Source organism: Canis lupus, chromosome 24 (assembly GCF_048164855.1).
Source record: "Canis lupus baileyi chromosome 24, mCanLup2.hap1, whole genome shotgun sequence".
NCBI classification, from domain to species: domain Eukaryota; kingdom Metazoa; phylum Chordata; class Mammalia; order Carnivora; family Canidae; genus Canis; species Canis lupus.
In genome coordinates, this window is record NC_132861.1 from 43,630,573 (window position 1) to 43,656,838 (window position 26,266).

The window sequence follows — 26,266 nt, forward strand, 5'->3', positions numbered from 1 at the left end:
ATACCGGTCAATACCCTTTATCATGTGCGTGCCCTACAAGACTCTTCTCAGTGTAGGAACAAGTCACAAATAATGTTACCTGATTATAATTTTTAGATGCTCATGTTGAAAAGAAAAAAAAAAAAGACCAAATTCCTATCTTCTCTGAGAGATGCATAAACGATCTTTTGCTGTGGAACAGGGCTCCAAGTCATGTATGTCATCAGATGAGTGCTTCTAGAGCTTCTCAGGCTTCTCCAAAATAAAGATAGTTGTGTATTTAGCATAACATCGGTCTCAGACAATTGGCTCAAATGACGCCAGCCTCCCCTGTTTCTAAACTGGGGAGAAACAAAAACCAAACATGGGGCTCAGATTTGCTAACAAATCTCATCTCCTCAAACCCAGCTCCCTGTTCTCATATTCAACACCTAGAATTATCTACTATTCTCTCTCCTGCTAAAACCAACCCCTCACTAAACTAAGTTGCTCCAGTTTTAATGATAGATAAAACCTTAGTGTGATTCCATGTTAGGGATATTTGCATTTAAATAGGAAATCAGGTCTTTATTACACAGGAATTAAGCTCAAATAACAGATTTCCAGGCATCCCTCCAGGCTGTGTCAAGAAAATCGGGGATGAAAGGACCTCCCTAGACATCCTTGAATCTTATACCAGTGCAGCACCCACCCCGCCTCCTGCCCAGCCCACTGCCTTCCATCCAACAGCATGGGCAACTAGACTAAACTAAGGTCAAGTTACTTTTATCTTTCAAAAGCATTCTAAAAAAATCAAGATTTTTCAGTTCAGAAGTAAATATCTTCATAATAAAATTTTTTTTATTTTTTTATTATTATTATTTTTTATTTATGATAGTCACAGAGAGAGAGAGAGAGAGAGAGAGAGAGAGGCAGAGACACAGGCAGAGGGAGAAGCAAGCTCCATGCACCCGGAGCCCGACGTGGGATTCGATCCCGGGTCTCCAGGATGGCGCCCTGGGCCAAAGGCAGGCGCCAAACCGCTGTGCCACCCAGGGATCCTCATAATAAAAAATTTTAAAATACATTTATCTCTTCTCACTACTGCTGGCTGATAACTACGGTTTTCCTTATTTTTTAGAAGACCCTTTTAACAAGGTCCTCTTTGGGGAACAATTGCATATTCATGAATATTTCTGGCTAAAAGCGATATTTGTCAACAATTTTATTATTTTAACTGTGAATTAAAAATACATGTAGCTAAGCCATACTTCAAAAGGATGGGTAAGAAGTAAGGCAAACAGCCAATCTCCCTTTTATCTGTGGCCAAAGGTGCCAACTCCTGTCATAGCATAGGTCTTAAAAATAACACGAAACAAAAAAATGTTAGTGCACAGGGTACATGCTAGTCACTTGGATCCAGAAATTCTAGCAACAACTTTCTCCCAACAATTACCCTTTAAAATTGGAATTCTGAGAAGGAAATTATACATGAGTCTAGCCCCCAATGATTTCCACTATAGTCAATTAAAATCAGTTTTGTGGGCCAGAAGCATTCCTGGGTAGTTCAAAGGAGGATGAGTGGAAGCAGATATTTCCAAGGACAACAGAGTTGGAGTGCCAAGTGCTACAAGGGCCACAGGAAGGTGGCTGTTGATGGAGGCAACAAATGCCATTTTTATTGGTTTAGGTATCATATGTGCCACCTTTTATTTGTAAAGGACTCTACAAAATGCTTCCGCATAAATGATCTCACGTCAAATTCCAGTAAGATGTTTTCCAGCATCTGTATGGAATCTGTGCTAATCCCAGATCTTGCACGTGCCTCAGTCCTGTGACATGGACATTGTCATCATTCCCATCATCAGGATAAGGCCCATCTCCTGAATGGGCCTCCCGACTCCGTTGAAAAACTCCTGGCTTTCACAGGTGCTAGTTGCACATCGTTGTGATTTTAAGGCTCCAGGGAATTAAGCAACTCAGAATCAGTAAATACCAGATTCAGACCTTGATCCTCAATCTGCCTCCATGTCCACTGGCTGCCACAGAGCCATGAAACCTCATACTTTATCAGAATGGTCTATACAAACATGGAAGTCCACACTGACATTGGACCAAGGACAGGAAACCCCTCTCTTTAAACACATGGGTATTTGCTGTAGCCTTGAATTCTCTCTCCAGCTAGATGACAAAAATGATGGCTTCTTGTGCTCTCCACTGATCTACATGAAGCTAAATTTTAGTTAGTGCCTTTGCAAGTACTCTAAAATTTTGAAATTGCAGCCCTTACTGAAATCTTTAAGTTAATTCCTGAGAGTCTCTATACCCTCATCCAATAATTTGGGTGAAGAAAATGCCCGTGTTACAGGGCCGTGGTGAGTTGCAGGATCCTTTCTCCCAGGATATGGCAATGCAACTGATGTCTCCATCCTGTGATTTTCCACCAAGCTGAATTTAATGGAGTATATTTAATTAAATTGTAAAATGAATTGTTCTTTCAGTAGAAAATGGAAGTATGATATTGTTCTAATCTAGGGGCATCTGGGTGGCTCAGTCAGTTAACCGTCTGCCTTTAGTTCAGGTCATGATCCCAGGGTCCTGGGATGGAGCCCTGCTTTGGGCTCCCTGCTCAGTGGGGAGTCTGCTTCTCCCTCTCCCTCTGCTGTTCCCTCTGCTGGTGCTCTCTCTCTTTCTCTCTTTGTCAAATAGGTAAATAAAATCTTTAAAAATACATATTATACTAATCTAAATATGGAAGCCCATACTTCTTACATTTGTATTTATTTTAGCAATCTGAGAAAGCCCTGCAGGCAAAAGTCAAATCTGGCAGCTGCTTCTGATTTTACATATCACAACATAGTACCTTTTTTTAATCCCCCAAATCTTCCATGTGTAAAGAAACCCCCAAAATAGAGCAGCAAGCTTTGGTTGAAAAAAATCAACGAAAATAATTCAAGCTTGGGGAGAAGTAGGTCTGATTCCAGTAGGAGTGCCCACTGTCTGTGACCTTGGCCAATGGGGTAGCCTCAGCCTTCACCTCATCCAAGTTCAAACCAACCATGACCTTTGCTGCTCATTTGCAAAGGTTCTTTCCATTCCAGACCCCTACAAACTTCTTCAGCAGGTGGCTGCATCATCACTTCACCTGGTGTTTTCATGACCCATAACTCATTCTTTCCATATTTCAGTTTCTACTGAACTTTAATGTCCCTGGTGTTAATTTGCTTGATTTATGTGACTTTGTTCGATTCTCTGTCCCTGACACCATTGGATAGTGATCACCTGTGGTACTTTGCTCACCAGCTCTTAAGTAGGTACAAATTTAAACTGAGACTGGATAATGACAAGGAAAAAGGACACAGATAGGGCAGCCCGGGTGGCTCAGTGGTTTAGCACCACCTTCAGCCTACGGCGTGATCCTGGAGACCCAAGATCAAGTCCCACATCAGGCTCCCTGCATGGAGCCTGCTTCTCCTTCTGCCTGCCTGTGTCTCTGACTCTCTCTCTCTCTCTCTCTCTCTCTTTCTGTCTCACATGAATAAATATAAATAAAATCTTAAAAAAAAAAAAAAGGACACAGATAAAATGTGGTGAAGAAAGCATGTAAAGAAATGAAAAAAAAAGCCAGCAGGAAAGAAAAGCCAGAATCACTATAGTGAAGTTAGGAAAGCAGTTATTGAACTACAATGAAAAAATAGTAACTATAAATATAAGTATAAATAAAAAATAATAATTAAGTTTTTCTATAGATGTAGAGCTAAACACACATGTATAACTATTTATGGAATGTATACATGGTACCATGTAAGCTGCTACCAGCATTTCCTGTGTTCACCTGCTTCATTTTCCCACCATTTCCTGCCAAAATGTTGTGAGTACAAAAACAAGATGTAAAAATGACAGTTATGGTGTCCTACATAACAAATGACCTTTATATTCTGGAAAACTAACATTCCACGTTCTCCAGCGCCTCCATGCACTCCTAGAAGTCTGTCACCCCAGCATCCTCTGCGCCCTTCCCTCCACACCCAAGCCCAACATGAGATTCCCCTGCATATATCATATAGTCACCCCTATTTAGGGTTAAGACATGGCTTGAATTTTCTGCCCAGAATCATGCATAAGCTAAGCACAGTCATCTAGAGGAGGGTCCTTGCCTTCATGGTGATGCTTCTGGGGGCCTGTGATAACTCCCTTCCATGTGTCCATTACTGAGCAGCTGCTGGATTCCAGGGAGAGCTTTCTCCATCCCTTCTGAAGCCAGCTCCTCTGCCCCTTATCGACTTGGAAATATCCTGTTTGACCAGAATTAGTAAACTAGAAATTCTCCTCCAGCATGAACGTGGGAAGGACTAATGCCTGTGGCTCAATTAAATGTTGGCCTTAGCCTCCAATGCCCATGACATGAAAGGAAGGTGAGTACCGAGTGAGTTCACTGTTGCTGATGAGTAACAGACCTGCAGGTCTGGGCCAGTGTTCTCGGGGTCATTCTTGGAGGACAAAGAAAAGGCCATCTGCAGGAAGAAGCCCACATGATGGCCCATGACAGGTGCTGGGGTGATGCCCATCCTGCTCCTTCATCATGCAGGAGGTAGCTTCCTGGCCTGTTGTCAATCAAGGCAGTGTCAGGGGACCATCGCCTCTAAACCTCTTCACCTTAGGTTCCCTAGAAATAAGCCAGGCTGACAAAGGATGACCTGGGATTGAGCAGGAAGCCCAGGCCTGCTTCTGCCTTGACCACAGTTACCATATGACCCAGAGACTCCGTTCCTCAGGTATTCACTCCAAAGAACCGAAAACGGCGACTCAAACAAATACTTGTGCACACGTGTTCTTAGCCACACTCTCACAATAGCCGAAATCTGAAAACAAACCCAACATCTATCAAGAGCCAACAGGTAAACAAATGGTGGCATGGCCATCCAATGGAATATTAGTCAACCAGGAAAGGAAGTATTGGCACCGAGAAAGACACGGATGAACTGGACTCATCGCTGAGTGGAAGAAGCCCGTCCTCAAAGGTCACAGGTTGTATGATTGTGTTTATAAGAAATATCAAGGGTAGGTAAATCCCTACAGGTAGAATGCAGGCCTGTTGTCACCAGGGGCTGGAGGCAGGGACGGGAAGTGATGGCTGCATGGGCACACATTCCCTTTTGGAGAGACAAACTGTCCTGAAACTAGATAAAGGTCTATCAGCTGAGAAAGAGTCAGAGCTACACTCAAACAAGCATGTAATTGGGTTCTCAGAATTGCAATTTGGGGAGCGCAGATCCTGGTCACAATCCAAATTGTGTGTGCATGCACACACACATGCACGCACACACAGAGGCAACAAAAGTCAAGGGTTTTTAAAGACAAAAGGGAATGCCCATATATGTTGTTTACAAAGAATTTCCATTGGCGGTGCCAGAAAACTCATCTAAACGAAGAAGTGTAAGTGGCCTCTAAGGTGATCGCTAAGCAAAATCTCTTACTGTAGCAGGGTGCAGGTGCTAAGGCTGAGTCCCGGGAATATGTGCGGTATAGACCAGTTCAAAAGTTCCTGTTTCCACCGGTGAGGACGTGCAGCAGACCCACCTCCTTAATGGTCTCCCAGTTCCATTTCAAAACCCCTGGATATTCGTTGCCCCATTTCAGTCCACCTTTCACAGGTGTTGCTGTACCTCATTGTAAGTGAACTAAATGCTCGAGTCATTCACCTGACAATGGTTAATTCTGTATCATATGAATTTCATCTCAATAAAAAAAAAAAAAAAAAAGAATCGTTTGACAAATGCTATCACCCCCTGTGCCTGACATCAGAGAAGGAAGCTTTCCGCCCTTTTTCTGAAGCCCTCTTGCACCTGCCCTGATTCTAACCCCCCTTGGATCTTCATCCGTTAATTAGCTCCCCCACCTACCCCCTGCCTCATCTGCCAGCCTCCTTGTCCTGCCTCCATGCAATCCATCCTTAGTTCTAGATGCAAAAACTCTTCCTTTGATTCAATGTCCCACTTGGAGCGCAGTCCTCCTCTGTCCCTCCCTTCTGTGCCAAGTTTACCAAAAAGGCAAGGCACATGGCTTAGCCACGCTCTTCCCTGCTTCCCCTGCCTCCCCACACCAGTGCTGTCCCCGTCCAGCAAGATCCTAGAGTGAATTTTTGCCATTCTCCCAGGAAAGCAGGCTGATTTCCTGAAAAGCAATCTGCTCTATTTTCTTGTTATTGTTTACTACCCAAGGAGCTTGCAACAATGGTGAACAGCAAGGCTGATTTGAACCACTTTGGATTTCTGTGATTATAACTGGCCTGCTTTCATTTTACCTTTTGAGCAGGATTTTAGGAAATGCTCGGTTTTTGATTTGGCTCTTTTGTGGAGGCTGGTAGGGAAGGGGAACTGGACAAAGAGGCAAGGGAAGGGCCTCTGCTTGGGGACCCCAGCGGGCAGTGGGCTACTGATCTCAGGGTGGGCGTGGGTGTGGGTGGAAAGGGTCTGAGACCCTGGGGGTGAGGGTCAAGGGACAGATAAAAATGAGGGTTGGTCAAACTGGCCTTCAGCAAAGTGACCCTGAGCTGTTACAAAGAAGCCATTCAGAGAATCACCCCAGGGGAAAGAGAAAAGTCAGAAAGTGGTTTTCAAGGTCCCAGACAGAAAAACTTGACCTTTCACAGCTAACCTGAAGGTGGTCAGAAAAATAGGTTAAAGGGGCAGAAAGTAAAGAGAGTCCAGAGAAAAAGGTTCAAGGCCAGGCCTGGACCAGGACAGGGCTTCCCGGACCTCTGAGGGGAAGGGCCTGAGACCCTTTCAGGGGATCTCCGAGGCCAAAGCTATCTTATAATAATATTAAAATGTGATGTGTCTTTTTCACTCTGCTAAAAATGGTGCTAAAGATGCAAAACAAAGGTGAGAAAAACTGTTCGTGCCTTCACACAAATCAAAGCAGAGACTTTGTGGTATAGCAATCAAACCTCTTCGCTGTCATCAAGCATTTGCAGGGGGGAGAAATGCCAGTTTCACTTAGAATGTCCTTGATGAAGATGTAAAAAAATTAACATTTTATGAAATCTCAACCCTCGAGTGCACATCTTTTTGACGTTCTCCGTAACAAAACAGGAGGTACATATAAAGCGCTCCCGCTGGACACCCAAGGTCAGGGGCTGGCTTCAAGGAAACATACCACCACCTTGTGTGAGTCGTGAACTAGCCCACTTTTCACAGAACATCATTTCTTCCTCGAAACAATGAATGACAAACTAGAGTTATTCAGACTTGGCTCTTCAGCAGATATTCTCTATTAAAATGAATGAAGTGACCCTGTCATGTCAAGGAAAACAAGTAATAGTTTTTGTTATCCCGGATAAATTTGAACTTTTCAGGGAAAAATCAGAATTTTGGAAAACTTCTATCTTCCGTTATGAACTTGACCGATTCCCAATACTTCAAGACTTTCCTGATGAGATTGGTGGTAAAATTAACCATGAAGGCAGTTTTTTTTTTTTTTTTTTTTTTTTTTTTTGTTATTGTATAATGAAACGTGTCAACATTTGGGAGCTCTGTATAACTCCAGGATTTTCCAAATGACCAATGTGTGAAGTTATAAAAACCATTCCCGGGTAGAAGACCCAAAATGTAAGACACATCAATGAATGACGAACAGCACAAGAGTTCATTGATGTGGTTTTAGATTCCCGCATTCAATTAACCTTTAAGAATTTGCCACTTGTCAAATTTTGAAGTATTTACAAGAAAAAATATCCAAAATTATCTGAAGTGGCTATTAAAACACTTCTCTCTTTTTTCCAACTAAGTCTCTGTTGAGGCTAAATTTACTTAATACACTTCAATCAAAACAACGCACTGCAATAGATCGCATGGAAAAGTAAATGTAAAACTCCAGCCATCCTCTTTTAAGCTAGATATTAAAGAGACTTGTTAAAATGAAAACAGTGCTTCTCCTTGTCACCACTAAATTCTTTTTGCTTTGAAAAATATAGTCAAAAAGAAAAAAAAGAAAAAAAGAAAAATATAGACATTTTTGGGGGCACCTGGATGGCTCAGTTGGTTAAGAGTCTGCCTTTGGCTCAGGCCATGATCCCAGGGTCCTGGATCTGGGATCGAGCCCCCCCCTCCGTTGGGTTCCCTGCTTAGCAAGGAGCCTGCTTTTCTCCCTCTCCTTCGGCCCCTCCCTCCCTTCATGCTCTCTCTGTCTCTCTCTCACAAATAAATAAATAATTTCTTTAAAAAAAAAAAGAAAAATATAGTTACTTTTTATTTAAAAGGTGTTAATTTATGTTACCATGCAATGATGGGTTTGTTAATTAAATGAAATAATATTTTTAAATTCCTCAGTTTTGACTTAATGTGATAAATACCAATAGGTATAACGCAATAAGCAAAAGCTCTCTGGGGTCCTCAGTATTTTCGAAGACTCTAACGGAATCTTAAGACCGAAAAGTCAAAAACCACTGGGTTAGGTGAAGCCGCACTGTTTTGTAAATAAAAACACAAACTGCATCTGGTGGACAAATCCACCAACGAGTCTGCAACTCAGCTGGCAGAAAATGGAGCCAAGCTCTGAAGAAGGCCAGCAAGGAGATATTTTTTGGACAAAAGGACCAGGAAATCTCCACTAACACCATGAAGAACCCCCCCCACGAACTCTGTCTGCCATGAAGACATTAGTCCCAGGCCCAGAGCCTGCTGGCATGTCCTTTCAGTCTGGGGAAGTTGTACCCTACTATCCCCTAACACAGGACTTTCCTTCTGAATCCACCTAATACTCCACAACTCAGGAGGATTAGCTGCAAAGCCAGAACTGATTCTGAAAACCTTTAGAGGATGTCACAGAGGAATGGGGCAAATTTCATAATCAAACTAACCCTCTAATCTCAGACTTCAGGAGAGGATGAGTCCAATTATACTAAAGCTCTACTTGGAGCAGGTGCCCAGAACAGAAAATCATGGAGAGGAAACAAAGAGGGTGGCTTCCTCCCACCCACCCCCCAAATCTAAAAGGAGTAGCAACCTGCCTCAAATGCGCACTGGCTAGATATTTAATTAGAGGCTCAGGAGGTTGAGGTGGTTGGTGTTTCAGGGAAGATTTGAGCATCATGGAAGGGTCAAGTCAGTGATTTCCAAAGACAATTTTCTGACTTTCGACACCAGGGAAAGCAGGGACCCTCGCACTGCCCTTCAACCTTGTTTTGTTAGTCAAGCCCTGTGCCTGACATATAGAGGTGCTCATGACGAGGGAGGAAACAAAGAATGTGAAAAAATAAATGAATATCCAAGATAATATTGGGATACATTCCTTTTGCTGTGAGCAAGCACAGCGGACGGTTTCAGATCGCTGAAGAGGGGTGGCAATGTGCCGCCCCAGAGGATGCCCTAAGCAGGCACAGCCAGGGAGCAGCCTCATTCCTGGAAGTTCAGGCTCAGCTCGCTGACTTATGGTCTGTAAAGTAGGACAAGAAGATAAGTGTCTTAGGGAGAGAAACACATGCACACCAAGCTCCAGAGTGATGATTTTCTTCTCTTGAGCATAAAAACCGAGTCAGGCTTATTTTTGTGTTTAAAAAGTGGTCAATTAAAAATCTAAGAGTGCTAGTTCTCTGTCTCCGATATAGAGTTATGAAATGAGTATCTCTCTTCTTGGTAAAGACCATGAGTTAGAGCCAATGGAGTGCACAACTTGGGGCCTGAAAAAAAAAAAAAAAGCCTATTCCTGGAACATCATACAATCGGAAACTTATGATTCTTGTGGATCTAATGTACAGCATGATGACTATAGTTAATACAGTATCGAATATTTAAAAGTTGCTAAGAAAGTAGATATTAGGGGCACCTGGGTGGCTCAGTGGTTGAGTGTCTGCCTTCAGCTCAGGTCATGATCCCAAGGTCCTGGGATGGAGCCCTATGTCAGGCTCCCTGCTCAGTGGGGAGTCTGCTTCTCTCTCTGCCCCTCCTGTGTGTGTGTGTATGTGTGTGTGTTGGTGTGCATGTGCACTCTCTCCCTCTCTCTCTCAAATAAATAAATATAATTTTTTTATTTTTTATAATATTTTTAAAAATCACCTTCCATTCTCTATCCTTTGACCCTGGAAATGTCACCAGTGATATAATCCTCACCCTGATATATTTGGGATGCCAACAACAAGGCATCTACAAGTATCTGCTAGCAGGAGGAGATACATTTCAACCTTCTGGAAAATGCTGATGCCAAACAGAAACATGATGAAACATCTATCCTTTAGGATGTAAATTTACAATTATTTCTTTAAATAATTTAACATGAAACTCAAATACCTTGTCCTGTTTTTCGCGTAGGCAATGACAGGATCATCCTCTGTTTTATTTTTTATTTTTATTTTTTTCATCCTCTGTTTTGTAACATGAAAGGCAGCACTGGCTTTTTAATTACATTAGTACCAAGAATTATAATTCAGACCCAAGTCAATGAAATTCTAGACAGGCTTATCCTTTACTACTGAAAACTCGCCAACTGGGATGCACTCACATTTATGATCTCTGTGCTTAATATGTTTCTAATAATTATTATTCTATTTTTTATTATCCATAAAAGTTCTTTCCTTTCTCTCTCAGAGGTCCACAAAGCAGTTTCTGCAAGGAAAGTCTGCAAGAGAGATCACCCATCCCTTATTAGCAAAAAAACACATCTCAGGCACCTTCATTTTGGCATTAAGCCCAAAGCATCTATTCTCTGGCTCAGAAATTATTAATGAGCTCTGTCAATAAGCTATTTATCCAGTCAAGAAAAAGCACCCCCTCCTTCGGAGGACAATTTCTTAGGATCAATTTTTCTTTTCTCTGTAATGCCACTGCTTCATTAAGTAGTTTCCCAAGCCCTGTTCCACTCTGACCCTCTCTTTCTGTTTTGTTCCCTACATATAGAAGAAACCCCCTCACAGCTCTGGCTGACTATGGGGACGTAACCCTGCTGCACACTGAACAGAACTAGTCGAAAGCAGCTCCATATCTTGCTTGCCAGCTGCTATTTTGATGCTGAGACGGATACAGCGAATGCCCTTCCTCTGATTCTTGGATGGGCCTCCTTACGTACCCTCCCCCCTTCCCATGACTTTCTCAAAATCCTCCCAGGTCACAGTCCTTTTGCAAAGCCTCATTAGGGCCTTTATGCTTACACTAATGACGGTGGAAAAATTAGCTGTGGGAGAAGTGATTAATAAAAGACTATGACATCTACTCCTGCCCTCTGGCATGGTGCTACTTCCTAACCTAAAGAGGAATGCACTGACACTTTCCAACCAACAGGATGGGATCAAAGCTTCCATTGGTTCAAGTTATTCTGACCTATTTCTTTTTTGAAAGGAGAGGGGGGAAAAAAAGCAACATTGCTTAAAATTGTTCTTAAGGGGTTACTACAACATTCTGGGTCACGCTGTGGGTGAGATGGCTTTAGATCAGAGAATATTTTCTGACTCATTAGTTTATAAAACCAAATTCACCATGTCCTTCCCATGCTCCCGTACACCAAACCTACAATTCAAATGACAATATCTAACTCAAAACTCAATTTGATTTTCCATGATATTTTTGTTCTTTTATTTAATTTGTTCTTTTGGTTCGTCAGCAGTTTTTGAGCACTTCCCATGCAGAAAGCATCCCGCTAGGTTGTTACAATAGACATAGAAAGAACCAAACAGGTTCTAACGTCAAGGAACTCAACCATCTGAGACTCTACTGGGAAGCTCCCTATGATCCCACCTGTGAGTTGGGTGTTTCTCAGAGCCTCCAAACGGCACCTGCAGGTCCCTCCCGTGGCACACATCGCCCTGTGCTCTAATCCACGATTCATCCAGCACCCCCACCCGGAAACATTCCACCTCCTCCTCAGAGGCCACCTCTTAACTGACCGAATATGTACTCCCCAGCACCGAGCAAGGGACCAGACACATGACACATAATAATTGTGCAATGAAGTGCCTGCAAATAATAATAATATAATGATGAAATATAAGCAAAAACCCAAAGCCAAGTGTCTCATTAGAAAAATAAAATAGGGGGGATCCCTGGGTGGCTCAGCGGTTTAGCGCCTGCCTTTGGCCCAGGGCACCATCCTGGAGTAACCGGGATTGAGTCCCACGTTGGGCTCCTTGCATGGAGCCTGCTTCTCCCTCCTCCTGTGTCTCTGCCTCTCTCTCTATGTCTATCATAAATAAATAAATAAATAAATAAATAAATAAATAAATAAATAAATAAATAAATAAATCTTTAAAAAAAAAAAGAAAAAGAAAATAGGGGCAGCTGGGTGGCTCAGTAGTTGAGCGTCTGCCTTAGGTTCAGGGCGTGATCCTGGGGTCCTGGGATCGAGTCCCTCATTGGGCTCCCCATAGGGAGGCTTCTTCTCCCTCTGCCTGTGTCTGTGCCTCTCTCTCCGTGTCTCCCATTGATAAATTTAAAAAAAAAAGAAAAGAAAAGAAAAATAAAATATTACTGGGCTTGAGAGTGGGAGCTTGCATGGAGGGATGGGGCAGAGATGGCTTTCAGAAGGAAGAAGGTTTGTGGCTGCGCCTGAAATATAGTTAGGACGGTGGGAAGGCAGAGGGCTGGAGTAGGGTAGGGCAGCAGGAAGGCATTCCAGATGGAGGGAACAGCAGGAACAAAACCACAGGGATCTGAAGGAGGAAGCAAGGGGACGCATGGATGGTGAGGGGAGCCAAGGTTCAAGCTGGAAAGGATGTTCAGGCACCCAGCTCAGGGCAGGCTTATCACTTTGTCCTGGGAATGAGATCTGAAACAAGCAAACCTCAGAAATGGGAGCTTCCTGTGCACCCTAATAAAGAGGGACGTCCTTGGAAACAGGAAAAAAAATAAGGAGGCTGTTGATATAAGGCAGGCAAGACTCCTGAAAGCACAGGGTCTCCTACCCAGGGCACTAGAACAAGGCCAGCAGGTGTTATCAAGCCCAGGGACAAAGCAACCAGTTAAAGTCAGTAATTTACTTCCAATAAACTAACCCTAAATGGAAGAACTCGGCTGTGAAAAGACCAGAACTTCCTGGAGCTTGAGTCTTCCACTTCCAAGAGTAGGGAGGGAGTTAACAGAAAGTCGGGAACTTTCAGGAGCCCAACATGCTAGGGTTTTTCTCATGTGCAGGCCCACATCTGGAGAGAATTAAGATCAGACTTCAGGAGGGATTAGGAATTGCTCCCAGACATAATGCCAGCTCACTCCTCTCTCAAAACAAAGCCGAGCAGGATCCAATCCACACAGGATGATAGATTCCCAGGGCAAGAGCTAGAGAATCCTAAGGAACTTTCTAAGCCTGGCAGCCTTACCCCCACTTACTTATCAATATAGACCAGGTCAACACATGGGAAAGCTCTGAGCTAACTACTGAACCATTATATCACCTATCAGCATTTCTCCTTTTTATGAACTCCACATGACCTTACAATTCTTGACAATGAAATCCTTGAATAAGAAGATGCAGTACATTTGCTTTAGGGAATAAGAAAAAGTAGGGAGATGGTAAGCTCTGCTCCTGAGACACCCCCTCCCTACTTTCCAGAATGATGTTGCACAATCTACTCTTGCCGAATCACCTGGCTGCCCAATAAAAGGCACCGTAATCTGAGTGAGGGGCCTGGAATATGACTTTTTGTCAGGGCCTCAGGCAAATCTTAGCCAAACTAAAATTTTACAACTGTTCCTTTAGCTTCGTGAGCAAGGAACACAACTGGGCAGAAAGGGGACAACAGCGAATCTGAGAAAAAAAAAATAGAATCTTGTGATGACTAATTTTATGTGTCAACTTGGCTGAGCCATGGTGCCTAGATATTTGGCCAAACAATATTCTGGATGTTTCTGTGAGGGTGTTTTTTGGGGTGAGATTTTTTACTTAAATCAGTGGACTTTGAGGAAAGCAGTTTACTCCCATAATGAGGGTGGGCCTCGTCCAATCAGTTGAATGACTGAATAGACAAGAGGCTGACCTCTCCTGAGCAAGAGAGAACCCTGCAGCAGACAGCCTGCAGACTTCATCCCCGACATCAGCTCTTCCTGGTTCACTAGCAGACCCCTTTGTACTACAGCTGCAGCTCTTTCCTGAATCTCTAGCTCATTGGCCTCCTGATCAGATTTTGGATTCACCAAGACTCCATAATGAGTGGAGCTACAATGAGCCAATTCCTTAAAATAAATCTCCTTAATTCATTTATGCAGGATAGGATAGGAAGGATATACTACCTATTACCTATCTATCTATCTATCTATCTATCTATCTATCCTCTGTTGGTTCTGTTTCTCTGGAGAATCCTAACACACAACTCTTGCTTTTGCCAGACAGGGTCCATAGAACCTAAGTGGATCTGAGAAGGCTTAAGGCCTACACCAGCAAAGAGCCCTGAGGCTTACCTTTAAGAAAATTAGGGATTGATCAAATGGGCAGCAGCCAAACTTGGTGACTAAGTTCAGAGAGAAGTGGTAACCACAGTCAATCTTTTGTTGTCATTGTTTTTGGTAAGGAGAAGAAAAGATCAGAATCAACTCTTGTCACAAAAGCACTTTTCAAAAACAGAGAGCTCCTTACCGTGTTATAGGAAACATATAAAAAGACTTTCCCGGGGGTGCCTGGACGGTGTAGTCAGTTAAGTGTCCAACTCTTGATTTTGGCTCAGGTCAAGGTCTCAGGGTTGTGGGATTAAGCCCCGCATCAGACTCCATGCTCAGTGGGGAGTCTGCTTCTCACCCTCTCCCTCTGCCCCTCCCTCCACTTGCACATGCCCTCTCTTATTCTCTCTCTAAAATAAAGAAATCATTAAAAAAAAGAAAAGAGATTTTCTGAGGATGGTGTAGGAGCTTTATTGTGGACCACCCATCAGCCTGGAATTGTGAAAGAGCCTCTAGCCAACGCACATCTGATAGAAGAGCTCCATTACCAAATGGAGTAGTATGGGAATAAAAGAATTGCTCTTATTCTGATGGATGATGTAATAAAAAGATATAGAAGTGACTAGAAACAATCACATTAAACCACCAAGTAGAGCTCTTTTTGTTCTGTACTATGGAGTGGATTCTTGCATTGGGTGGAGGGCTGGACTATATAATCTCTAATTTTTTAAAAAAGATTTTATTTATTTATTCATGAGAGACACAGAGAGGCAGAGACACAGGCAGAGGGAGAAGCAGACTCCCAGTGGGGAGCCCAATTTGGGACTCAATCCCGGAACCCAGGATCAGGACCTGAGCCAAAGGCAGACGCTCTACCACTGAGCCACCCAGGTGTCCCTATAACTCCTAATTTTAAGAAACAGCACAAAGAAGGAAACCTGAAAGCAACGGTCTTTCAGGGCAGTAAACTACATTCAAGTCACCATGACAGCCATGACAACAAAATGCCCCAGGAAGCCAAACAGACTTTTAAAAAGATGAGCCAACCTTCCATTCCTATTCCTGCCACAGGTAGTGCAACTCCTGCCATGTTTTTGTGAATGGGAAGACTGGCTTCCAGATGGTTGTGTCCAAGATAACAATGTGTCAGGTCTACAAATGGACATGTTGGTAATTCCAGACTAGTCATTAGCTTAGCATCACCGGGGGTAATTATAGAGGCTCAGGTTAGATGACTGGCCACAATTTCCTTCAATTCACTGAAGGTAAATGCAGGCTTTGACAGAAGCAACACCAGAGGCTTTGCACACCTGGTGTGGACTGGAGGGGGTTGCAGCGAGGAGAGGCGGGGCACTTGGAGCTCTTCAAAAGAGCTCGTACCCATAATGAAGCTGTACCTCTGCTGAAATGACCTGCTAAAATTAGCATGGATTTTCAAGAAGGCTTTTGGGTCATTTTTGCAGGAAAAACAAAGCACTTTGGCAAGGTTTGCCAAGTTACCTGCCAGGTGCTAAATGCTTCAACTGCGTGTCCAATGAGTCAATTCTACACCACCAGGCACAGCCTCTTAGCAAGAGTTGCCATGCAGAGGACACCCATGAAGAGGAGGGTTGCAAGCCAGCAACATGTATGTTTTAAGAAAATATGGGAGGGTGCCTGGGCAGCTCAGCAGGGTAAGCATCTGACTCTTGATTTCAGCTCGGGTCATGATCTCAGGGCTGTGGGATCGAGCCCCATGTTGGGCTTTGCGCTGAACGTGGAGCCTGCTTATGATTCCCTCCCTCCCTCTCCCTCTGCTCCTCACCAGCATGCATGCATGCATTCTCTCTCTCTCCCTCTTTCTCTCTGTCTCAAAAAAACAAACAAACCTAAAACAAAAACAAAAACCCCAAAACCAAACCATGGTGACTGCTTTATGGTTAAAATGTTTCCCGGATAGGCCATCCGTGGTAAGAGAAAGCTCACAAGGAACCCTAACCACTGTGTCAGTCCCAAATTCCAAGAACAGCCCTCCCTTCCCCATTTAAGGCATTTCTCTTCCACCACTCTTGTCTTTTTTCAGGGCTAATCAGGCCCCAGATCTGTTCACAGGGAATAGTAAGAATGAATTTGAGGAACACCAGTGTGTCTCCTCTTTGCACTTGGAAGGTGTGATGCTCTTCCAGTGGGGACAGCTGGCTTTCCTCAGTCTCTCACACTTCATCTCTTCTGGAACATCCTTATCAAATAAGCTCCCCACTGCTTCCTCATCTTTTCTCAGCTTCTCTACCCCTCCTCCTTGACTGTCACAGAAGAACACTCAATATCCTTTCCTTTTTTCTCTCATAAAATAAATTGCTAAATGAAGCTTCCCCTCAGGAAAGATAGAAAACGGTCCAAGTTGGCCAAGATGGAAGAAAATGGGATTCACAGGGCAGGCTTGGCTTCGTGAAAGAAATCCCAGGCTTTGCCTCCTGACTTCAGGCCAGGCACCATCCCCTGCCCCAGGGATTTCATTTTGGCTTTGGTTTACACTTGTGTTCCTTTTCAAAGACCTAGCAAAATGATTGTTTCCCAACTTTCTTAGGGCATTCTTCCCTCTTCAGAGGACATCTCACAGGAAAATGGAATACTTAGGCCACCGCAAACAGTACACCTAACACATCAAAATACTGGGTTTTCCAAGATGATGCAAGCAACACTTGTAAGTGTCTTCCAACACTTCTCCATCTGTCACCCCCACTCCCTTCATTCACCAAGTTCACACCACTGGTACCGAATGTGCCGCCATTACCGCAAGGAAGCATCACCAAGAAGAGTTCATCTGTGCCACCCTTAAAACTGGTCTAAAACAAACCATGCCCTTTTGGGACTTTGGGGACCCATTTCATTCTGGACAAATTCTAGTGGACAAATGTGCAGAACAGGAGAGAGGGACATGGAGGCAAGTGGCAAGAGAAACAGATGTACCCTCATGGAACAGGCTCCATGAGGGGTGGAGTCTCCCTCTCCTGGGACGCTGGGTGGAGCCCACAGTCCACCTGCAAAAGCTGTTTTAATGGAGCCCTTGATGGTGGGAGTGGGTCTCAGTGGTCATAGTCTGGTACTGGTCTGCCTCTCAGGCTCCACTCACCCAGCAGAGCAGGAGGAGGAACTCACCCTGCCCCTGCCCAGGCCCGTGTGACCTGAGCCCCTGAAGAAGAAGGGGAGCAAGGAGTTGGACCTGCTATAGCACTGATGTCGCCGGCCCGCAGAGGTCAAAAATAATGTCAGCCTTCTCGACCCTGTCTCTGCTCTGCTCCTTCTCATACTTTTCTCTTGATTCTGGAACTCTGTTCTCAATGTTAGAGAAATGCAAAGTCTAAGGATGGGATTACCCAACAACTGGGAAATAAAATGACTCTGCTTACCCATTCTGGCTGACATGGTTCTCGATTCTGCTACCAAATATGATGACTCTTCCTTCTCAAGAAATCTTACTTCCCACCAAAACAGAATCCAGCACCGCACACATTTAATGTCATTTCTTTAAAAATTATACAGAGTTTGGCTATCCACACGTTGCACATGAATGCATAATTGAAACCAGCAATTTGAAGGGAACAAGTGCATTCAGCCAATACACTTGTTCTCTTTTTTTGTTCTTGACAGACAGACATAGATAGATGTAGATAGGTATTGATACAGACATATAGATGCAAACTTAGGTAAATATAGCTTTTAAGAGCTACCAGGTGTCCCCTTACCTCTGATGGCTTCGTGGTACATTTTCCTTTTCCTGAACACTCCAAGTCATTTGCATGGCTGTCTCCTGACACACAGGTGCTCACCTTCACCACCAGAGTTAAGCGCAAAGCCACAATAGATTTAGTAACAGAATCATTCACAAAACCTAAAAAAAAGGGAGGGGAGAACAGGAAATGTAAAGTCAAACTTTACCAGCGTTCTTTCTACAAACCTGTGAGTTTATTTTACGCAGCATTCAAGTCTGATGAACAAAACAAAATGCAATGTTAGGCAAAGAAATAAAGCACGTGACTAGTGGCCATTCAGATCCATGGCCTTTTAAGAGGCATGAGAAATATCTAAGGCCCAAGGACGAGGAGACCAGGCTCTCAGTCATTGCTTTAGAGGCTGTTGTTCTGTTCCTGGCCATGTCCTCTGTGGGCCACTTGGTCTCTCAATTCCAACTCCGCATTTTGCATCTTCGAATTTACTGGTTTTGAACCCACTTCTCCTGGGGGGGGGGGGGGCCATCTGCCCTCACCTCCCGATTCTTCCTCCTCCAGGCTACGTTGGACAGTTACAAGCACTAAATATCCCCCGAGGCCACCCCTTGTATCAATCTGCCCAGGGGCTCTCAGTGTCCTGACAGATGGGTAAACAGGAAAGAAACATATTCAATGATGAGCTTATTGATAAAGAGCATACTTCATCACCAATCTGACTGCATGGTATCAATTAAGTTATGTGATTTAACCATCTAATAAAACAGAGCCAATCACAGTTGAGTATCGATTGAATTACCACCAATGTGTCATATTTATCACCAGATGATCTTGTAACTAGTACAACTACTTGTTCATAGGAGGTTAACAATAAATGTAGAAAAAAATACAGCCTCCAACTGGAATGAAGAAATTAATACCGTATCTTGCATCCATAATATAATTATTTCATTAAGAGAGTATCTCCTTTTTCTAACAAGAATATTAGTTTATTTATGTATAATTCCTCATTTCTAAATAAACAACCTATAATTGACATTCCCATCATCCAGGAGAGAGACTCATGCATTCCTCATAAAAAGTGCTTAAGACAAGGTGATGAAAGTGATTCTAGAAGCCATGCTTCTCTGAGCCCCATCTCTTATGTAAGGTAAGTAAAATAACTATAAAATAGGGTAACCAGAGAATTTATCCTCAAAACTAGGACTCTTTTCGAATCAAAATGGGATGCTTTTATGATTACAAGTGGACACAGGCATAAAGTGAGACTGCCTCAAATAATGGGCCAAAATGCTCACCCTACTCCTTGTGGGCTGAGGAACACCCAGAGATCAGGAATCTGCAAAGTGGCAAGTACTACGTGAATACCTGGGATATTTTTAGTAGGCAGATGATGGATCCAAAACAGCAATATAAGATTTAATTCAATCCGCAAGTTTTAAGGTTATGATAGAAGTTAAAGCAAGTCAGAACAGAAGGGAGACAGACACCCTTCAACTTCAGTTGGTAATCAGGAGACAAGACAGGTACAGCAGTTCTCACAAACAAGGGTATTTCATCCCCACAGAGACCGAGTTGCTTTCCTCCTAAGATTTCCTGCTGAAAACTTTACCAATATTCCTTGGCTTTGGGACAGAAGGAAAGCGTGGTTCATACTTCCTCTGTTATGGCTCCGCAGTCTGCAGACGCCTCCCGCCATCTCCCAGCTGCCTTCACTCACGCCTGGCTCACCCCAACTCTGTAAACAGTTGCCTGGAATACCTCTCCTCTCCCAACACTGGAGCTCTGATCTCACCTATTTCTCAACATTCTACCCCCGTTCGAGCTCTGTTGTGTCTACTCGTGCCCAAGTACATACTCTCACGTACAGGTCCCAGGTTATTCTCTATCCTAGGTACTTTCTCATCTTCTCACCATTACTGAGTCCTCCTTAATGGCAAGGGACAAGCCTTAGAGAAGTGGTTGGGAAAAGGTCAAGAGGTGGGTACGTATACGGCCAGAGTAAGCAAAGATAATTCCCCAGGAGGACTTTCCAAAATGTCTTGTCATCTAACATGTCCACTTTTTAAGAAAAGCAATCAGGGGCAACCCCGGTGGCTCTGTGGTTTGGCGCCTGCCTTCGGTCCGGGGTGTAATCCTGAAGACCCGGGATCGAGTCCCACATCTGGCTCCCTGCATGGAGCCTGCTTCTCCCTCTGCCTGTGTCTCTGCCTCTCTCTGTGTCTTTCATAAATAAATAAATAAAATCTAATAAAATAAAATAAAATAAAATAAAATAAATTTAAAAAAGCAATCACTCAAATGCATAAATTTCAGTTTATTACAAAAAAAAAAAAAGTTGCTTGTCAACTTATAATTAGCCATGATAGAGAAACTGAGCCTGGTGCAATGGTGGGATCCTACCAGAGTTCTTATGCTAAAGGCATTTTTACATGTAAAATAATGGAGGTAAAGTCGGATATCAGAAGTTATACAGTTGTCTTCTGTGTCTTTGCTGTGTTCTCCGGTTTCATATAACATTATTGTAAAAACTGTATCACCTGCCTACTTAGCACTTAGATCACAAAATGCTATGTAATTATGTAGAAGAAGCCTCCCTCCAAAGGTTATTTTAAAAACTCGTATTGAACTATTAAATTAACTTAGCTAGGAGTAATTCAAATGAATGAGCAGTTTAAAATATACATGGTATAGTTTTCTAAATAATTGGCTTCCGTTCCCTCAATGAACACTTACCGACCGCAAGTCTACAAACCAGGCACTGGTTCCCAGGTCACAAAGACGGCGCACTCTTGGTTTCCACCACACCAAACTTGCAATCAAGAGCAGTGATCCTTAACTGGCTTTGAAATCAGAAGCTTCCTAATTTTGCAGGAGCTTTTTCTAAGTATACACTGTCAGGCTCCAAAACAAGTGTTTCAAAATTAATAGTCTGGGATGGGTCTCTGGCAAGCACATTTTTGAAAAAGACTCCCCAAATAATTCGAACATTGCTTCCAGTTAAGAACCACTAGTCTGGGGCAGCCTGGGTGGCTCGGTGGTTTAGCGCCTGCCTTCACGCCCAGGTCGTGACCCCGGAGTCATGGGATCAAGTCCCGCGTTGGGCTCCCTGCACAGAGCCTGCTTCTCCCTCTGCCTGTATCTCTGCCTCTCTCTCTCCCTCTCTGCGTCTCGAATGAATAAATAAATAAAATCTTAAAAAAAAAAAAAAAAAAAAGAACCACTAGTCTGGTAGAAAAAGAAAAACTAATCTAAGAAACATAAAGAATATTATCTGGAATTAGAGGCACGCATTTGAGCTATCGAAAGCACATTTTACACACCTATTTTTGAAAGTCTAGGTGACTCTGTGTTATTTAGACAATCTTTATCCTCTCTAGCTTATCATAAGTCTCAGCAGTTTTTGGAGACAACTCTGATAAACGTTTCTATATTAGCTTTATTTGCTCCATAAGACTGTGAGCATTTTGGCCCTAAAATGCTTTAGTAAACTATTAAAGAAATCAATCTTTGCAAAGTGTGTCACATATTACTATGTAATTCCTAATTATGTCCCTTAAGCCCCCAAAGTAAGTCAAAAGGATGTGCATGCTGTTTTCAGCAATATACTGCTCACACGATGAGAACGGTGCCTGGCGGCTCCTTCCAGGTAAGAGTGTAATTTCAGTAAGTTGTTGGCACCTCCCTTTGATCATGTCTCAGGGAAAATGCTTGGAGCTGCTCATAATGAAAAGTAATACTGTCCAATTTAACTTTCATCAAACTGCAGCTGGGTTAGAGCAAAGCAGCCCTCAGGAAATCCCACATGCCAAGAGCAGGAACTGCACCCTTTACAAAGAGGCAGCAGGAAGAATCGGAAATGAAACAGAACTCTTTAAAAAAAAAAAAAAAAAAAAAAGTTCTTTGGGGCTTTATAAGTGATCATTTTAAAAGTTGTTGAAAAGCCAGTGTGGTTTCTTTGACACAGCACTCAAACTGATGGACACTTTTAACACACTGATAAGAAACACGGAGCAAATGGTCCCTACTCTTTTGCTTCCTTAACAACATGAAACCAATATACATAACATAATTCTTGATACAGACCTACATCGAAAAGCTTGTCCTTATATTCAGGATTCTAAGATCCATGGGTCAAGTGATCAACTGGAGACAAAAACCAAAAAAGTAGGAATAAGAAGGACACTCTGGTTCTGTTTCTAGAGCTGCCTCAAGAGGGGGTTTTGTCAACACCTGCATCTCCTAGGGTCCTTCCAAAAACTACAGAACTGAACCCACACAGCAGGCCATGGTGCCGCTCCAGCTAATGCCTGGTTTAAATTAACAACAAGCAAGGCAACCGGGTGGCTCAGTGGTTGAGTGTCTGCGTTTGGCTTGGGTTGTGATCCCGGGTTCCTGGGATCGAGTCCCGCATTGGGCTCCCCACAAGGAGCCTGCTTCTCCTTCTGCCTGTGTCTCTGCCTCCCTCTATGTGTCCTCATGAATAAATAAATAAAATCTTTAAAAAATAAAAAATAAATTAACAACAAGCAAGGGAAAGAGCAAGATGAGATATAGAAAGGAAGGGGAAGGAGGGAGGAGATTTAGAAAGAAAGTAGGAAGAAGGGAAGGAGGGAGGAAGACCAAAGAGTAACAACAAAGCATGAGGCAGAAATTGCATGAGATCCCAGGAAAGGAGATACTAACACAGGAACGCAAAAAAAAAAACAAAAAAAAAAACAAAGGCTGTCCAGGGGCTCTCTCACATCTGATCACGTTTTCTCACCCTCTCACTCTCATGAGAAAATATATTCTTCATTCCAACCCCAACAAATGTAATGCTGGAGTTCTTTGAAAATGTTCATGAATAAACATATATTTAAATTATCATTGTGTATAGTTCAAGTCTACAATTCTGACTATGAGGCAAAAATATTGAGTCACTTTACGTGGACAAATCGTGCGCTCCAGTGAGTAAACTGGTGTGAAGGGGTGGGTGGGATGGACGGCGGCCTAGCGACAGAGGGAAGCCGAGCTCATTCGTTCAATATTCAGCAGATGCTTATCCAGCTCTATGTAGGAGGCTGCTTTTAGGGTGAGTTCCAAAGGCTGAGAAAGAGCCAGCAAAGAGAGCTGAGGTCATATGTCACATGAAGGAGGAGGTCATGTGTCAGTCACATGGATGAGGAGGTCACGTATCACATAAGAGGGTCAATGTGACACAGATGAGGACACCATGTGTCGATGGCCAAGACCTTGATGAAGGCAGAGAGGCAGGAAGGGCCAGATTAGAGGATATCTCGTGAACCTCAGTAAAATGGGAATCCATTGAAGAGCTTTAAGCAGGGGGAAAAGCATGACTTATGCTTTCTCAAAGATCACATTTTGGAGGGAGAACCAATAAGACTTCATATACATTGGATGTGGGACAGGAGGAAAGTAAAAAAAAATCATACATAGTGTAAGCAACTTTGTGGGGGTGATGCTGGGCCAGTGAATCAAGATTTCTGTTGTGAATCGAGTCAGTTTGAGATTCTGATGAGACCCCCTTTCCAAACAGAGCAGTCAAAAGCTGGTGGTTGGACATAGGACATGCATAGTTAAGGCTGAATATTTCAATGTGGGCCTCATCTCAATACGGATGGTGCTGCACTATTGGGACAGAGAAGGGCACCTAATGATCAGAGACAGAACAGGGCCCAGAACCAAGCATTACAGGCCAATATTCATGATAGAAACCTACTTGTGTATTGACATCAGACCACAACAGAATCATACTAAAATAATTAACTAAAACAAATAGCTACAAGATTTTTCATCATGAGGTTGATAAGAAATGACAGGATTTCTGCAGCATGAAGGACATCCAGAACTCCATGATGGCAGACCCTTGACAACTTCAGCATTGAAAGGGGCACCTGGGGACACCTGGGTGACTCAGTGGTTGAGCGTCTGCCTTTGGCTCAGGTCATGATCCCAGGGTCCTGGGATCGAGTCCCACATCAGGCTCCCTGCAGGGAGCCTGCTTCTCCCTCTGCCTATGTCTCTGCCTCTCTCTGTGTCTCTCAGGAATAAATAAATAAAGTATTTTTTAAAAGGGGGGTGGGGGGAACTGAGGTCTCTGACATAAAAAAATTTCAAGGATGCTACATAGTTCAGCTCAATATCCAGATGCTGGGAAAGAAAGAGAAGAGGGAGGGAGGGCAAAGATAATTGCTACACTTGGAGAGCCCCCTCTACTTGCTACATAACCGAGTGATTTCCCTAATGAGTTTTAAAACCAGAATGAAGAAAAACTTACTCCAGAGATTATCCAGAGATCTGTTAGCATCCTCAAGTAACTAGTTTCAGTGACAAAAAAAAGTTGGGTTTCCTTCCCCCTCTCTCCATCCCTCCTCCCCTCACTCTTCACAAAAACACACAAACACTCTGCCCTGCCCACAACCCCACACTGTGCTCATTAACACAGTCATAAAATGTCCTGCCATCATTACAGTCCTTTTAAAACAGGGACTCTGCCAAAGTCACCTCCCCTGGTGCCAATGAGAAGTTGAGAGCAACCGAAAGGGGGTTCCGGTCATTATCTCTGGGATGGAGTGGTCAAGCGGCAGGTGGAACATGCGGGATGGCTGGCTCCAGGCCATTAACTGTTTATTTTACCACTTGTCTTCTTAATATTAACACTAAAGAGTCTTAAACGGACTTCGTGGTTAATACCTCATTGGGATTAATGGCAAATGGGATTTGCATTTCTTACTTCAGTGGTTTGACTAAAGACCATTTTCTTTTCCGAGAAAGGAAAGCATACATGCAAAATAAAAACTCAGGGCCGTAAATACTTGAGCAGTAGGTGTTGGAAACAGACTGCCGACTTTTCCTATTAAGACTTGGCGAGTCATTTGGCACATACCTATAACCTATAAAAACTGTTCACAGTCCAGGAGGTCCCAGGGCTGGCAGCAGATAGGCATGAAAAGCTTGCAAGATTGCGGATTCCAGCTCCAGCTGGAGAAGCGGGGCTTCTGCATTCCCATAGTCAGTGGGAAGGCCAACACCCCCAATTCCCACATCTCGTTCCCCAAAAGCAGGGGGTGAAACAGTGTATCTGCACCAGCTTTTTTAAGAACGTAGGATGCAGGCGAGCACAAAGCTGGTCGGGATCCCCATAGATTTGTGACTTAGTACTTGTGAGCTAAGAAGCAAAACCTGAGAAACAAGTCATCTTTAGACAACGTCTGTCCAGACACAAAAAGAGAGCCTGATGCAGGGAGAAAATACGAACCTAGACCAAGTCCAGGCCGCATGACACTCAAGCTGACACTCAAGCAAGGCTTACTAACGCGCTTCGCTATAGGAGCAAAGCCATCCTCCTGTTTGTGTGTGTGCAGAATGCGTGTTTCCCCCCTTCGCCAGGAGTGAAGGAGGGAAACTTGAATAATATAGACTAAAAAAGCTCTCACCACACCCATGTAGTGCCTGGCCACACTGACCATCCCAGGACCTCATTCAAGGTCTATCTTGTCTTTTCTAAACAAAGCTTTCTTTAGATTTCCACGTAAAGCCTGGGTTCTGTTGCTGTCTGCTTGCCTGCTTACTTTGAAGTTGATACTTAAAACAGTACATTGCTTTTTTGGAAAATTCATTCTGACAGATCATCTTATTTTCCGCCGGTTCCTGAATAAGGTAAGGCCAAAAACACTTTCTGAATTAGGCGACACAATGGCACGTAACAGCGACAGACCAAGTACTTCTGCTGTTGCCACTCATCTAAATCATTGGGTAGATCACACCAGGCTGAATGACTGTGAAAAGTATACACTAAGCAATATCATTGGCTCCAAAGAAAATGAAACTGCAAAGATAATGGGACGCTGTTGTTGAAAAAAAAAAAAAATCGGCTTTGCTATCACCTGAAGACAGAATGACTGGTTCTCAGCAAATCTTACTGTCCGACCGAGCGGCCCTTCACTGCGGCCTCCCAGCTTTATCAGCATCTCAACAGCACCTTCTGTCTCTTTACCTGCAGACAAGGCTCAGAAAATTCAATATGGAAACGCAGGCTCACAAAATGAACAAAAATTTTAGACTGAGACTCTGTAGGTTGACGTTCTACACTTTTCCAAAAGAAAGATCTATTCCCACAGTAAAGAGTTATTAGTCCAGAGTGCCGTATTTCTGTTCAATTTTATTTTTTCAAGATGTTCACCCTACCACACTCCTTTCTCTACCAATATTAGACTAAACTATTTGCCCAAAGTGAAGACTTGA

General features: G+C 43.3%; 1 protein-coding gene across 1 annotated transcript in view; it reads right to left on the bottom strand.

The window, feature by feature from the left end:
* The window catches only part of DNER (delta/notch like EGF repeat containing), a 311,266-nt gene that overhangs the window by 122,896 nt on the left and 162,104 nt on the right, over positions 1–26,266 (bottom strand). Inside the window, exon 5 of the mRNA XM_072796556.1 lies at positions 18,038–18,183. Coding sequence (XP_072652657.1) covers positions 18,038–18,183 — 146 coding nt within the window. The remainder of the gene's footprint in view (positions 1–18,037; positions 18,184–26,266) is intronic.